Consider the following 15,267-nt stretch of genomic DNA (forward strand, 5'->3'; position numbering starts at 1 on the left):
CAGTCCCTGTCCCGTGTGGGACTCCCAGTCTCAATCCCCATCGTCCAGATGAGGCCCAGAGAAGGGAAGTGACTTCCCCAGGGTCACACAGCAGATATGTGGCTGAGCCGGGAATAGAAACCGGCCCGTGTACGCCATGCTGCTTTTCATTTGTCTGCTTCCTGACTTGGGCAAGTCACTTCACTTCTCTGAGCCTCAGTTATCTCACCTGTACAATGGGGATTAAGAGCGTGAGCCCCACGAGGGACAGCGACTGTGTCCAACTCGATGTCCTTTTATCTATCCCAGTGCTTAGCACAGGGCTTGACACATAGCGCATAACAAATACCATTATTATTATTTTTATTATCCTACCCTTAATTCTCTGCGCTTTGAACAATGCTTGACACATAGGAACAGATTGAATACCATTAATTATTATTTTCATCATCATTAGCTTCATAGACCTGAGGCACTGAAAAGGAGAGAGAAGGCAAGAGAGAGAAGAAAAATTTCCCCTGATTTGTAGTGGAAGCCAGAAGGGCCACCAGCCTCGCCTCATTCATTCATTCATTCATTCATTCATTCAATCGTATTTATTGAGCGTTTACTGTGTGCAGAGCACTGTACTAAGCGCTTGGGAAGCACAAGTTGGCCACATCTAGAGACGGTCCCTACTTAACAGCGGCTCACAGTCTAGAAGGGGGAGACGGAGAACAAAACAAAACATATTAACAAAATAAAATAGAATAAACATGTACAAGTAAAATAGAGTAATAAATTCATTCATTCAGTCGTATTTATTGAGCGCTTATTGTGTGCAGAGCACTGGACTAAGCGCTTGGGAAGTCCAAGTTGGCAACATCTAGAGACGGTCCCTACCCAACAGCAGGCTCACTGTCTAGAAGGGGGAGACAGAGAACAAAACAAAACATATTAACAAAATAAAATAAATAGAATAAATATGTACAAGTAAAATAGAATAATAACTTCATTCATTCATTCAATTGTATTTATTGAGTGCTTACTGTGCGCAGAGCACTGTACTAAGTGCTTGGGAAGTACAAGTTGGTAACACATAGAGATGGTCCCTACCCAGCAGTGGGCTCACAGTCTAGAAGGGGGAGAGAGAAAACAAAACATATTAACAAAATAAAATAGAATAAACATGTACAAGTAAAATATATAGAGTAATAAATTCATTCATTCAATCGTATTTATTGAGCACTTACTGGGTGCAGAGCACTGTACTAAGCGCTTGGGAAGTACAAGTTGATAACACATAGAGACGGTCCCTACCCAACAGTGGGCTCACAGTCTAGAAGGTGGAGACAGACAACAAAACAAAACATATTAACAAAATAAAATAGAATAAACATATACAAGTAAAATAAATAGAGTAATAAATTCATTCATTCCATTGTATTTATTGAGCGCTTACTGGGTGCAGAGCACTGTACTAAGCGCTTGGGAAGTCCAGGTTGGTCACATCTAGAGACGGTCCCTACCCAACAGTGGGCTCACAGTCTAGAAGGGGAAGACAGACAACAAAACATATTAACAAAATAAAATAGAATAAACTGCCACAACCCTTGGTCGGCCTTTCCCTGTCAGTCATTTGTATTTTTTGAGCGCTTACTGTGTGCAAAGCACTGTACTGAGAGGTTGGAAGAGTACAAGCGTGGCTCAGAGAAGCAGCATGGCTCAGTTGAAAAAGCCCGGGCTTTGGAGTCAGAGGTCATGGGTTCAAATCCTGGCTCCACCAATTGTCAGCTGTGTGACTTGGAGCAAGTCACGTAACTTCTCTGTGCCTCAGTTACCTCATCTGTAAAATGGGGATTAAGACTGTGAGCCACATGTGGGACAACCTGAACACTTTGTAGCCTCCCCAGCGCTTAGAACACTGCTTTGCACATAGTAAGCGCTCAATAAATGCCATTATTATTATTATTACAATAGAGCAATATAACAGATACAGTCCCTGCCCACAAGGAGCTTACACCTCAGCAGAGGATGAAGGAAGGATGGCCTGATGATGCGAGGAGTTCATTTGTCCAGAGAAAGTGTAAGAGCAGAAAACATTACTCCTTTGTCCCACTCAAGTTCGATTGTATTTACTTACATGGATAATTGTATTTTTCCAAGTGCTCTGTAATCATCTACCTTAAGACAAATCAGACTTTGAGCCCTAATAGAAACCCCATAAACCCAACATCTTTCTTTCTGGTAACTGTGAGGTTTCTTTGTGGGTTTGCATTGGGGAAAGTGCTGAGTGTATTGAGCTCCAGAACTAATTTCACATACTTTTAACCTCCTGAAATAGGTTAACATCCCCTCCCCATCACCCCAACTCCCTCCTTCTGCTCTACCCCCCTGCCTCGCCTCACAGTACTTGTGTATATATGCACATATTTATTATTCTATTTATATTATTAATGTTGTGTATATATCTATAATTCTATTTATTTATATTGATGCAATTGATGCCTGTCTACTTGTTTTGTTGTCTGTCTCCCCCCTTCTAGACTGTGAGCCCGTTGTTGGGTAGGGATTGTCTCTGCTGCAGAATTGTGGTTTCCAAGCACTTAGTACAGTGCTCTGCACGCAGTAAGTGCTCAATGAATATGATTGAATGGATGAATCAATCAATCAATCGCATTTATTGAGCACTTACTGTGTGCAGAGCACTGTACTAAGCACTTGGGAAGTACAAGTTGGCAACATATAGAGACAGTCCCTACCCAACAGTGGGCTCACAGTCTAAAAGGGGGGATGAATGAAGAGGAGTTGGGTTGGCATTGAGAAGCAGCGTGGCTCAGTAGGAAAGAGCCCGGGCTTTGGAGTCAGAGGTCAAGGGTTCCAGTCCCAGATCCGCCAATTGTCAGCTGTGTGACTTTGGGCAAGTCACTTCACTTCTCTGTGCCTCAGTTACCTCATCTGTAAACGGGATTAAGACTGTGAGCCCCATGAGGGACAACCTGATCACCTTGTAACCTCTCTGGCACTTAGAACAGTACTTAGCATGTAGTAAGCGCTTAATAAATGTCATTATTATTATTATTATTAGTCACTGTGAGTGAGGTTGCTGGAAAATGTGGCAAGCCAGGCCATGGGTTCTGGTTCTTTCAACTGCTTGGTGAAAGGCAATACATCAGAAGCAGTGTGGCTCAATGGAAAGAGCATGGGCTTTGGAGTCAGAGGTCAGGGGTTCAAATCCCGGCTCCGCCACTTGTCATCTGTGTGACTTTGGGCAAGTCACTTCACTTCTCTGTGCCTCAGTTCCCTCATCTGTAAAATGGGGATTAAGACTGTGAGCCCCCCGTGGGACAACCTGATCACCTTGTAACCTCCCCAGCGCTTAGAACAGTGCTTTGCACATAGTAAGTGCTTAATAAATGCCATCATAAGAGGACAGGCTTGGGACTGGGAGTCCGAGGACCTGGCTTCTAAACCCAGCTCTGCCACTGATCTGCTGTGTGACCTTGGGTAAGTCACTTAACCTCTCTATGTCTCACTTCCCTCATCTGTAAAATGGGGATTCAATTTTTTTATGGTATTTATTAAGTGCTTAGTATGTGCTAGGCACTGTACTAAGCACTGGGGTAGATATAAGGCAGTCAGGTTGGAAACAGGCCCTGACCCACGTGGGGCTCACGGTCTTATTCCTTATTGTACAGATGAGGCGACTGAAGCACAAAGAAGTGAAGCGACTTGCCCAGGGTCACACAGAAGACAAGTAAGTGCTTAGAACAGTGCTTGGCACATAGTAAGCGCTTACCAAATACCATTATTATTAAATGGCAGAACCGGCATTAGAACCCAGGTCCTTATGATTCCTAGGCCCAGGCTCTATCTACTAGGCCATGCTGAAATACTATGCCTTCCTACTTAGACTGTGAACCCGAGTGCTGAGAACAGTGCTTGGCACATAGTAAACACCCAACAAATACTATTATTGTTGTTAGTATTAATAATAATATTAAACTAAGCAAGGCAGCTCAAAACAAATAAGAGGGGGAAACGTGCTGGCTTCCAGGGCTTGCCAGGTGTAAACCACAATTATCTTGGCATTTAGATTCATGAGGCTCTAGTATACTGAACATTGCTATGGAGTAATATTTGGTCTTCCATCAGAATATCTCCTCACTATTATTTTTTGAAGAGCTAAATTTGCATCTCTTCCAGGAAACTTTCCCCAATTGATCTCTCCAGCCTATTTCTTCCACTTCTGCCCACTAAAGCTTCTCTCCGCATCACCCTTACACTAGGGTTTGCACTCTTTACTCACCTCTCCCTCAGCCCCATAACACTTGTGTACATATCCACAACTTAATTTATTTATTTCTATTAATGTCTGTCTTCCCCTCTAGACTGTAAGCTCATTGTAGGCAGGGAACGTGTCTACCAACTCTGCTATATTCATTCATTCAGTAAGTCGTATTTATTGAGCGCTTACTGTGTGCAGAGCACTGTACTAAGCGCTTGGGGAGTACGTACTCTCCCAAGTGCTTAGTACAATGCTATGTACACAATAAGTGCTCAGTAAATACCATTGATTCAGCACCTCTGCATCATTCAAGTCGTTGGATTCTCACATCCCCTGCATCTCCCCCTCGCCCATCATGGCACTTATGTCCATAACAGTAATGGTAATTGTGGTATTTGTTAAGCACTTATGTGCCAAGCACTGCATTAAGAACTGGGGTAGACAGAAAATAATCAGGTCAGATATAGTCCCCGTTCCATAGTTTAAGAGGGAGGGAGAAGGAGTATTTAATCCCCAGTTTACAGGTGAGGAAACTGAGTCACAGAGAAGTTAAATGTCTTGCCCTGACTCACTCAGCAGGCAAGTTGTGGAGCTAGGATTAGTGTTTGCTGTGGACCTCAGGCTTTTGGAGCCAAGCTTTGGTGATGATGCTGATTATGCTAGCGGGAACTATCAATCAATCAATCATTTATTGAGCACTTACTGTGTGCAGAGCACTGTACTAAGTGCTTGGGAAGTACAAGTTGGCAACATATAGAGACAGTCCCTACCCAACAGTGGGCTCACAGTCTAAAAGGGGGAGACAGAGAACAAAACCAAACATACTAACAAAATAAAATAAATAGAATAGATATGTACAAGTAAAATAAATAAATAAATAGAGTAATAAATATGTACAAGCATATATACATATATACAGGTGCCAATAGGTGAAATCTAAAGGCTGCAGGGCTCGGTAGCCCCCTTGAAGTATCAAACCATCTTCCTGTCTCTTGAGAGTATCAGGGAAGCAGCATGGACTAGTGGATAGAGCACCAGACTGGGAATCAGAAGGAACTGGGTTCTAATTCTGACTCCACCATTTGTCTGCTGTGTGACCTTGGGTAAGTCACTTAACTTCTCAGTGCCTCAGTTACCTCATCTGTAAAATGGGGATCAAGACTGTGAGCCCCTTGTGGGACAGGGACTGAGTCCAACCTGATTAACTTGTATCTACCCCGGGGCTTAGTACAGTGTCTGGCACAAAGTAAACACTTAACAAATACTAATATTATTATAAAAATTATTAATCTGCTTATAGGAATCTTATGCCGTCTTTAGCTATTAGGCCCCAACTGTGTGGCACATGCTGGGCGCAGACCATCCTGCTGCTCAAGAAATGCCACTGATTGATTGGCATTTGGGAATGTACAGTCTATCAATCGTATTTATTAAATTCTTACTGTTTGCAGAGCACTGTACTAAGAATTGGGAGAGTACAATACAACAGAATGGGTAGACATGTTCCCTACCCACAACTAGTTTACTGCCTAGAGGGGAAATATATAATACACAGTACAACGTAAACATAAACTTTTGGCTCAATAGAACCAGAGTGGCTCAGTGGTCATGAATTCTAATTCTAGCTCTGCCACATGTCTGCTGTGTGACCTTGGGCAAATCACTTAACCTCTCTGAGCCTCTGTTACCTCATCTGTAAAATGGGGATTAAGACTGTGAGCCTCACGTGGGATGACCTGATCACCTTATATCCCCCCCAGCACTTAGAACACGCACATAGTAAGTGCTTAACAAATGCCATCATTAGTATTATTATTATTATTACTGTTATTATTATTACTGTTATTATTATTATTATTATTATTATTATTATTATTATTATTATTATTATTATTATTCCCTGACCACAACAAGCTTACTTTCTAGGGGGGACTATGTAATATACAATACAGTATAAGTAGAAGATATCGTTCCCTGCCCACAGTGAGCTTACTGTCTAGCGGAGGAATATTTAATATACAACGCAATATAAGCAGAAGATATGATTCCCTGCTCATAACAAACTAGAGGGGAAATATGTAATATACAGTACAGTAGAAGTAGAAGATATGGTTTCTGCCCTCAAGGAGCTTATGATCTAATGGCCCCTGAAAACAGACAGAACTAATGCTGTGGGTTAACTGGCTCATGTTTATTTTCCATTTTCCATTCTGGAATGTGGTACGGCTTTGGGAGCCTGAGCTCTAATAATAACGATTGTGCTATTTGTTAAGCATTTTCTGTGTGCCAAACACTGTACTCAGTACCGTACAAGATCATCAGGTCAGACACAGACCCTGTCCACATAGAGGTCACAGCCTAAGTAGGAGGGTGCTGAACAGGTACTGAATGGCAGATGGGGTAACTGAGGCACTGAGAAGTTGAGTAACTTGCCCAAGGTCAAAAAGCAGGCAATAATAATAATTATAGGATTTGTTAAGCCCTTACTATGTGTCAAGCACTGTTCTAAGCACTGAGGCAGATACAAGGTTTTCAAGTTAGACACAGTACCTGTCCCATATAGGGCTCACAGTCTAGGTAGGAGGCAGTGGGATTCATTGTGGACAGGATGTGTCTGTTTATTGTTATATGGCACTGTCCCAAGTACTTAGTACAGTGCTCTGCACATAGAAAGCGCTCAATAAATACAATCAAATGAAGACATAAAATTGAGAATTTAATCCCAGTTTTACAGATGAGGAAACTGAGGCAAAGAGAAGTGAAGTGACTTCCCCAAGGCCACCCAGCAGACAAAAGGGCATGCCGAGATTAGAACCCAGGTCCCCTGATTCTCAGGCCCATGCTCTTTCCACTAAGCCTCGGTATATCTCATTATTGAGAAAGCCCTCTTTTCTAAGAGGCGCCAGAGCTTTAATGACAGATTCTCAACAGTTGGGGCTTTTCTGTTCTCAAATTCTCCTCTGCCCTATGTCCATTCCTTTCCTAGGGCGTTCCATGTGTGGTTCCTGGTGTTTGCAGTAGATGCCCTCCCTGTGGCCCCGGGGGAAGGAAAACAGCTGTGAATCCCAACCTGCCTCATCTGGGTGGAGGCTATGAGCACCGGTGAGTTGAACATTTCCAGCTTTCTCCTTTTTTTGTGTGTGTGTGTTTGTTAAGCGCTTAGTATGTGCCTGACACTGTACTAAGATCTGGGGTAGATACAAGCTAATCAGGTTGGACACAGTTCCTGTCCCACATGGGGCTCACAATCATAGTCCCCACTGTACAATCAATCAATCAATCATGTTTATTGAGCGCTTACTATGTGCAGAGCACTGTACCAAGCACTTGGGAGAGTACCATACAACAGAATTAGCAGGCAAGTTCTGCTGCCCAAAATGAGCTTACAGTATAGAAGGGGAAGTAGATATTAATACGAATAAATAAGTAATTTATAATAGATAATTTAAAGATATGAATGTAAGTGCTGTGGGGTTGGGGAGTTGGGTGAATATCAATGTGTAAAAGTCACAGATTGAGGCACATAGATAATAATAATAATTATGGTATTTGTTAAGCACTTACTATGTGCCAAGCACTTTTCTAAGCGCTGGAGGACACAGAAGGGAGAGGGAGCCAGGGAAAAGAAGGCTTAATTGGGAAAGGCCTCATGGAGAAGATGTGACCTTAATAATGCTTTGTGAAGTTGGAGAGAGTGGTGGTCTGGCCTGTAGGGACGGGGAAGGGAGTTCGGCTAGGCGGAGGATTTGGGAAAGGAGTCATTGGTGACTCAGACGAGATCGGGGCACAGTGAATAAAGTGGCATTAGCGGAGGGAAGCATGCAGGGTGAGCTGAAGTAGGAGATTAGTGAGGTGAGTTAGGATGGGGCAAGCTGATTGAGTGCTTTAAAGCCAGTTGTAAGGAGTTTCTGTTTGAGGTGGAGGTAGATGGGCAGCCATTGGAGGTTCTCAAGGAATGGGGAGACATGGACTGAATGTTTTTGTCAAGAAATAATCCATGCAGCTGAGTGAAGTAAGGATTGGAGTGGGGAGAGAAGCCTGGAGGTCAGTGAGGAGGCAGATGCAGTAGTTAAGGTGGAATGGGATAAGTCCTTGGGTCAGTATGGTAGCAGTTTGGATGAAGAGGATAGGGCAAATTTTAGCAATGTTGTGAAGTTAGGACCGAAAGGATTTGGTGACAGATTGAATATATGTGTGGAATGAGAGATGAGTCGAGGACATTGGCAAGGTTACCGGCTTGTGAGATAGGGAGGATAGTAGTCTTGTCCACAGTGATGAGAAAGACAGGGGGAAGACAGGGTTTGGGTGGGAAGATAAGGAGTTCTTTTATGAACATGTTTAATTTGAGGTGTCGATAGGATATCCAAGTAGAGAAGTCTTGAAGGCAGGAGGAAACTTGAGATTGCAGGGAAGGAGAGAAGTTAGGGCTGGAGATGTGGATTTGGGAACCATCTGCATAGAGATGGAAATTGAAGCCATGGGAGCAAATTACTATTATTACTATGGTATTTGTTAAGCGCTTACTATGTGCTACGCACTGTTCTAAGCACTGGGATAGGTACAAGGTAATCAGGTTGTCCCATGTGGGGCGTACAGTCTTAATCCCGATTTGACAGATGAGGTAACTGAGGCACAGAGAAGTTAAGTGGCTTGCCCAAGGTCACACATCAGACACGTGGAGGAGCCAGAATTAAATTCACGTCTTCTGACTCCCAAGCCCATGCTCTTTCCACTAAACCACGCTGCTTCCCAAATGAGTTCTCCAGGGAAGTGGGTGTAGAGGGAGAATAGAAAGGAACTTAGAACTGAGCCTTGAGGGACCCTTCCTGTCTGAGGGTGGGAGGCAGAGGAAGAGCCAGAAAAAGAGACTGAGAAGGAGCAGTCAGAGAGAAAGGAATAGAATCAAAACAGGACAGTGTCAGTGTATCCAATGTTGGACAAAGTTTCAAATCTACAGCGTCAAACATGGTTGAGAGGTCTAGGATGGAGTAGAGGCCGTCAGATTTGCCAAGAAGACGGTCACTGGCTACCTTAGAGAGGGCTGTTTCTGTAGAGCGAAGGGGATGGAAGCCAGATTGGAGGGGATCTAAGAGAGATTGGAGGATAGAAAGTGGAGACAGTGGGGGTGAACAACTCTCTCAAGATGTTTGGAAAGAAATGGTAGCGGGGAGGTGGGGCGATAACTGGGAGGGAACCCTGGGGACAAGGGAGGTTTTTTTAGGATAGGTGATGCATATGCTTGTTCAAAAGCAGTGAGGAAGAAGCCATTGGAAAGTGAACAGTTGAAGATGGCAGTTAAGGAGGGAAGAAAAGAAGGGCTGAGTGTTTTAAAAAGGTGTGAAGCGATGGGGTCAGAAGCACAAGTGAAGGGGTGGCTCAGTGGAAAGAGCATAGGCTTTTGAGTCAGAGGTCATGAGTTCAAATCCCAGCTCCACCACTTGTCAGCTGTGTCACTTTGGGCAAGTCATTTAACTTCTCTATGCCTCAGTTACCTCATCTGTAAAATGGGGATGAAGACTGTAAGCCCCACCTGATCACCTTGTAATCTCCCCAGCGCTTAGAACAGTGCATTGCACATAGTAAGCGCTTAATAAATGCCATTATTATTATTATCATTTAGAGAGGATGCAAGAGATCTCATCTTGAGTTACTGCAGGGAATATAGGGAAAGTCAAAGAGGGTGGAGGAGGAGCAGGGGATTGGTAAGGAGCAGGGGAGATTTTAGGGCATTCATGCTTCATGGTTTCAATTTTGCTGATGAAGTGTGTAGCCAGGTCTTTAGGGCAAAGAGATGGTGGGGTCGGGGGGACAGGAGGTTTGAGGAGGGAGCTAAATGTCTGGAACAGCTGGCGGGGTCAGTGGGTATGGGAGTGAATTAGGAAGGAGAAGTATTTTTGTCAGGCCAAATTGAAGCAGATAAGAATGAACTTGAGGTGGACAAGATCAGAGAGATGTCTGGATTTCCTCCAATAGTGCTCTGCAGCTCGGGCACAGAAGAGAAGGGAGTGAACTTTGGAAGTGATCCAGGGTTGTGAGTTAGTGGTACGAGACCCGAGGGGGAGGAAGGGAGTTGAGTTCAGTGGAGAGGATGGTGTTGAGTGTGTCGATCTGTGCGTCAGGAGAAGGTTGTTTGAGTATGGAGATCAAATGGGGCAGGATGGCTGTAGAATACTGGAGGGGGATCAAAAGAATGGAGGTGTCTGTGGGGGAAAAGGACAGATTTACTGGGGGTGGGTGGATGGGAAAGAGAGCAGGTGAGGAAGTTGTGGTAAGAAAGAGGAATTTCTGAATTGGTGACTGGAGATTATAAGAGCAAGTTTGTGCCTAAATTGGAGAGTGTGTGAAGTGGGGTGGAGCAGGAGGTCATTGGAGCAAAGGAGTGAGAGGAGGTGGACAGTGGGAGGATCATAGGGGTCATCCACGTGAATATTGAAGTCCCCAAGAATCCATGCGGGGATGGAGAATGAGAGAAGGAATGAGAGAAAGGGACAGAAAGGGTTTAGAAAGTTGAAGTTGGAACCAGGGTGTGGCAGATGACTGCGACTAGCGATTGGAGTGGGTGGCAAAGGTGGATAACACAGGCCTCAAAGAAAGGGAAAGAGAGGAATGGGGGAGGTAGGACAGTGCAAAAGTGGCAAAGGGGGAGAGAAGGAAGGCAACACCTCCTTTTCTTGTGAGTCTGGGGGAGTGGCATTCATTCATTCAGTCGTATTTGAGTGCTTCCTGTGTGCAGAGCACTGGACTAAGCTCTTGGGAAGTACAAACTGGCAATATATAGAGACGGTCTCTACCCAACAACGGGCTCACAGCAGAAGATGAGACCCCCCCTCTAGAGAAAGCGACAGGGGGTAATTGTGTCATCTGGGAGAGCCAGTTTTCAGTGATGGTGAGGAGAAGAAGCAACTGGGTCAGGAACGAAGGGAGGCTTCCCCATGTTGGAGCGGATGTTCTACAGGCCGCACTTGGCTGAGGCTGTGGGGAGGGTGCGAGGCATAGGAAGGGGCTGAATGGAGGTGAACCAGTGAGGACAGTATGGGAGGAGAGGGTTGGGGGGTAACACTGGGACAGGATGACAAGGATGGGGGCAGGGGAGAGCGATGAGGGGCTGCACAAGGAGTGGGGAGGGGTTGGCTGGGAGCACACTGAGGAGGGTCGGCCTTTGAGGGAAGCTCACAGTCTTAATCCCCATTTTACGGGAGAGATAACAGAGGCCCAGAGAAGTTAAGTGACTTGCCCAAGGTCCCCCAGAAGACAAGTGGAGGAGCCAGGATTAGAACCCAGGTCCTTCTGACTCTCAGGCCTGTTCTCTATCCACTAGGCCATGCTGTTTCTCCTTAACCCACCACTCAACAACAAAGGGCAAACAACAAATGGAATCTCTTGCAGTACCCCATCCTCCTCTGTTGTTAATAAGTAACTGAGGCCTTCCCTGGGCTAGGATCCTCATGGCTTGTTCCTGTGTGCTTAAAATTAGTTCTTCAGCCCATACCTTGTCTGCAGGGTAGGGGCAGCCTCTGACTTTGGTGTCATTATCATCATTTGCATGGGTGATGTACTTTTCTGAAACTCTGGTCCCCGTGCGTATCATTCGTGGCAAATGGTGCCTGTCTGTGCCCCTTTCTACTTGGGTACTGTTTTTAGCATCTTGGCTTGCATATGTTGCTAATTTGGAGAAGCAATGTGGCTCAGTGGAAAGAGCACGAGCTTGGGAGGCAGAGGTCATGGGTTCTAATCATGGCTCCGCCACTTGTCAGCTGTGTGGCTTTGGGCAAGTCATGTAACGTCTCTTTGCCTCAGTTACCTCATCTGTAAAATAGGAATTAAGACTGTGAGCCCCATGAGGGACAACCTGATCACTTTGTATTCCCCCAGCGCTTAAAACAGTGCTTTGCACATAGTAAGTGCTCAACAAACACCATCATTATTATTATCTTGGTTTTCAGTACACCTGTTTCAAGGCACAAATCTCTGGCAGATATTGGTGTTCCATTAATGATAATAATAACAATATTTGTTAAGCACTAACTATGTGTCAAGCACTTGGGGTAATTACAAGCTAATTAGGTTGGACACATTGCCTGTCCCACATGGGGCTCACAATCTTAATCCCCATTTTACAGATGAGGTAATTGAGGCCCAAAGAAGTGAAGTGACTTTCCTAGCATCACACAGCAGACAAGTGGCCTGAAGATGCTCCATTGCTTTTGTTCTGCTTCACCTTAAAAGAGGATAAAGACGTCTGAGGTAGAGACTCAGCTCAGAGCTATAGGAGCCGTAAAGATATCTCCACAGTTTCACCGTTCTTTAAGAAATCAGCCAGGGCTCCGAGGTCTAGGGTTTGGAAGGAGACGTGCTTGCCTGCCAGTCTCCAGGAAAATGTGTGCTCTCTCTGCTTGGAACTCCCTCCCCACTTCAAACTACATTTTTACCCTAGGAAGCACTTAGTACAGTGCTTTTCACACAGTAAGCGCTCAAGAAATACAATTGAATGAATCCTCCCTGACTCCAAAGCCTCCTTGTAAACCACCCTCTTCGGGCGGTTGATCGAAGTGTGGACAGGAGAGGGGAGAGGTTGGAGACTGAGAGTATAGCGAGGAGCCTAGCTTTAGGTGGTGGGAACGTAGATCTCATAATGGCTTTTGCAGCCCTGCACGTGCTCGTAGGAAAATAGTAACGTCGGTGATTTCTTCTTCAAACTCCGAGGAAGACTAGGGATAGAGTGCCAGCCTGCAGGCCGACTCCGTGTTCCCACACGATGGTGAAATGGCAAATAGCAAGTAGTTCTGTCCAGAGACACTGACATCTACTCCCCGCTGTAGACTGTAAATTCATTGTGGACCCCTAATGTCTCTACTATCTCTGTTGTCTTGTAGTCTCCCAAGTGCTTAGTACAGTGCTCCGGGCACAGTAAGCACTCAGTAAATACCGTTGACTGAATGATTGTTCTCTGCTTAGCGATGCTCAGTTGTGAAGAGGTAATGAAGCAGCGTGACCCAGTGGATAGAGCACGGGCCTGGAGGTCAGTAGGACTTGGGCTCCAAGTGGCATGACCTTGGGAAAGTCATTTTACTTCTCCGTGCTTCTGTTACTTCATCTGTAAAATGAGGATTAAGATCCTGAGCCCCATGTAGGACTGAGACTGTGTCCAACCCGGTTAGCTTGTATCTACCCCAGCGCTTAGTACAGTGTCTGGCACATAGTATGCACTTAACGATTACCACAATTATTACTGTTATTATAATCATTATTTTTAGTTGTCCATCTCCAGAGCTGGGAGGTCTCCATGTTTTTCCCTTTGGCCCTAGAAGATTTTTGCAGGGCTAGAAGGAAAAGTAAATGCCCCCAGATTGGAAACATTCCAATATAAAGGATTTGCATCTTGAACTGAAAGTCTTGTGAGAGGAGCTAAGCCTCGGAGTTTATGTCCTCACTGATGTTTACTGGACACCTACTGTCTCCAGAGTGCTGTACTGAGCACTTCCCAGGTGTCGGGTGCTTTCCTGGGTGCAGGTGGCCCTGTAGACTGTAAGTGTCTGGTGGGCCAGTATTCTGTGGTATTTATTCTAAGGTATTGGTGGGCACGTATCCTGTCTACCAACTCGACGGTATTGTATTTTCCCAAGAGCATAGTATAATACTCTGCATTCTTTCTTTCAATCCTATTTATTGAGCGCTTACTGTGTGCAGAGCACTGGACTAAGCACTTGGAAAGTACAATCCAGCAAATAGAGACGATCCCTGCCCACAAAGCGTTCACAGTCTAGAAGTGGGGAGACGGACAGAGAAAGAAAGAGCGGGAGAGACAGTAGATCCCAGCCCTGCCACTTGACTGTTGTGTGACCTTGGGCAAGTCACATCACTCCTCTGTGCCTCAGTGACCTCATCTGTAAAATGAGGATTGAGACTGTGGGCTCCACATGGAACAGGGACTGTGTCCAACCCAATTTGCTTGTATCCACCCCAGCAGTTTGAACAGTACCTGGCATAGAGTAAGCGCTTGACCTATGCCATGATAATAATAATCATCATTCTTAATATTAATAAATAATATATGATAAATAATTTAAAGATATGTACATAAGTGCTATAGGGTTGGGGGTGGGGCAAATATCAAATGTTCAAAGGTCACAGAGTCAACTGCATAGAAGACGCAGAAGGGAGAGAGAGCCAGAGAAAAGAGGGCTTAATTAGGAAAGGCCTCATGGAGAAGATGATGATGATGATTATGGTATTTGTTAAGCGCTTACTATGTGCCAAGCACTGTTTTAAGTGACAATAAAGTGTAAGCTCCTTGTGGGCAAGCTCTTTGTCTACCAACTGTATTATTTCATACTCCCCTGAGCACTTAGTACAGTGCTCTGTACCCAGTAAGTTCTCAAATACCATTGATTGACACTACCGATACACTGCTCACCTGGAAGGGATTGTGTGGGTGGGGATTAGAAAAATTGCCCCAAATGCCATCATATTCCTAAACTGGGAAGGGACCGTGCTCTATCCAGGGTCTTTGCACCTTTTCCCAGTGCTCAGCCCAGTGCTGGGCACAGAGTATCCCTGGGAAGCAGTGTGGCTTAATGGAGAGAGCCTGGGCCCAGGAGTCAGAAGGACCTAATCTTGACTCTGCCACATGTCTGCTGGGTGACCTTGAGCAAGTCACTTCACTTCTCTGGGCCTCAGTTACCTCATCTGTAAAGTGGGATTTAAAAATGTGAGCCCCATGTGAGACAGGGACTGTGTCCAATCTGATTAATTTGTATCTTCCCCAGTGCTTAGAATAGTGCTTGGCACATAGTAAGTACGTAACAAGTACTATTATTAGTAGTAGTAGTAGTAGAGACGCAGCGTGGCTAAGTGTAAAGAGCATGGGTTTGGGAGTCAGAGGACATGGGTTCTAGTGCCGCCTCTGCCACTTGTCTGCTGTGTGACCTTGGGCAAGCCCTTAACCTCTCTGTGCTTCAGTTACCTCATCTGTAAAATGGGAATTTAGACTGTAAGCCCCACATGGGACAACCTGCTTACCT

General features: G+C 45.0%; 1 protein-coding gene across 2 annotated transcripts in view; it reads left to right on the plus strand.

The window, feature by feature from the left end:
* The first annotated feature begins 7,232 nt into the window (after window positions 1-7,232).
* The window catches only part of GHR (growth hormone receptor), a 198,769-nt gene continuing 190,734 nt past the window's right edge, over window positions 7,233-15,267 (plus strand). For both annotated transcript variants that reach the window (XM_038743638.1, XM_038743637.1), the window contains exon 1: window positions 7,233-7,348. Coding sequence is in view for 1 of the 2 variants with exons in the window: in XM_038743637.1 (XP_038599565.1) it covers window positions 7,339-7,348 (10 nt within the window). In the remaining variant the exon portion in view is untranslated. The remainder of the gene's footprint in view (window positions 7,349-15,267) is intronic.

Source organism: Tachyglossus aculeatus, chromosome 3 (genome assembly GCF_015852505.1).
Source record: "Tachyglossus aculeatus isolate mTacAcu1 chromosome 3, mTacAcu1.pri, whole genome shotgun sequence".
NCBI classification, from domain to species: domain Eukaryota; kingdom Metazoa; phylum Chordata; class Mammalia; order Monotremata; family Tachyglossidae; genus Tachyglossus; species Tachyglossus aculeatus.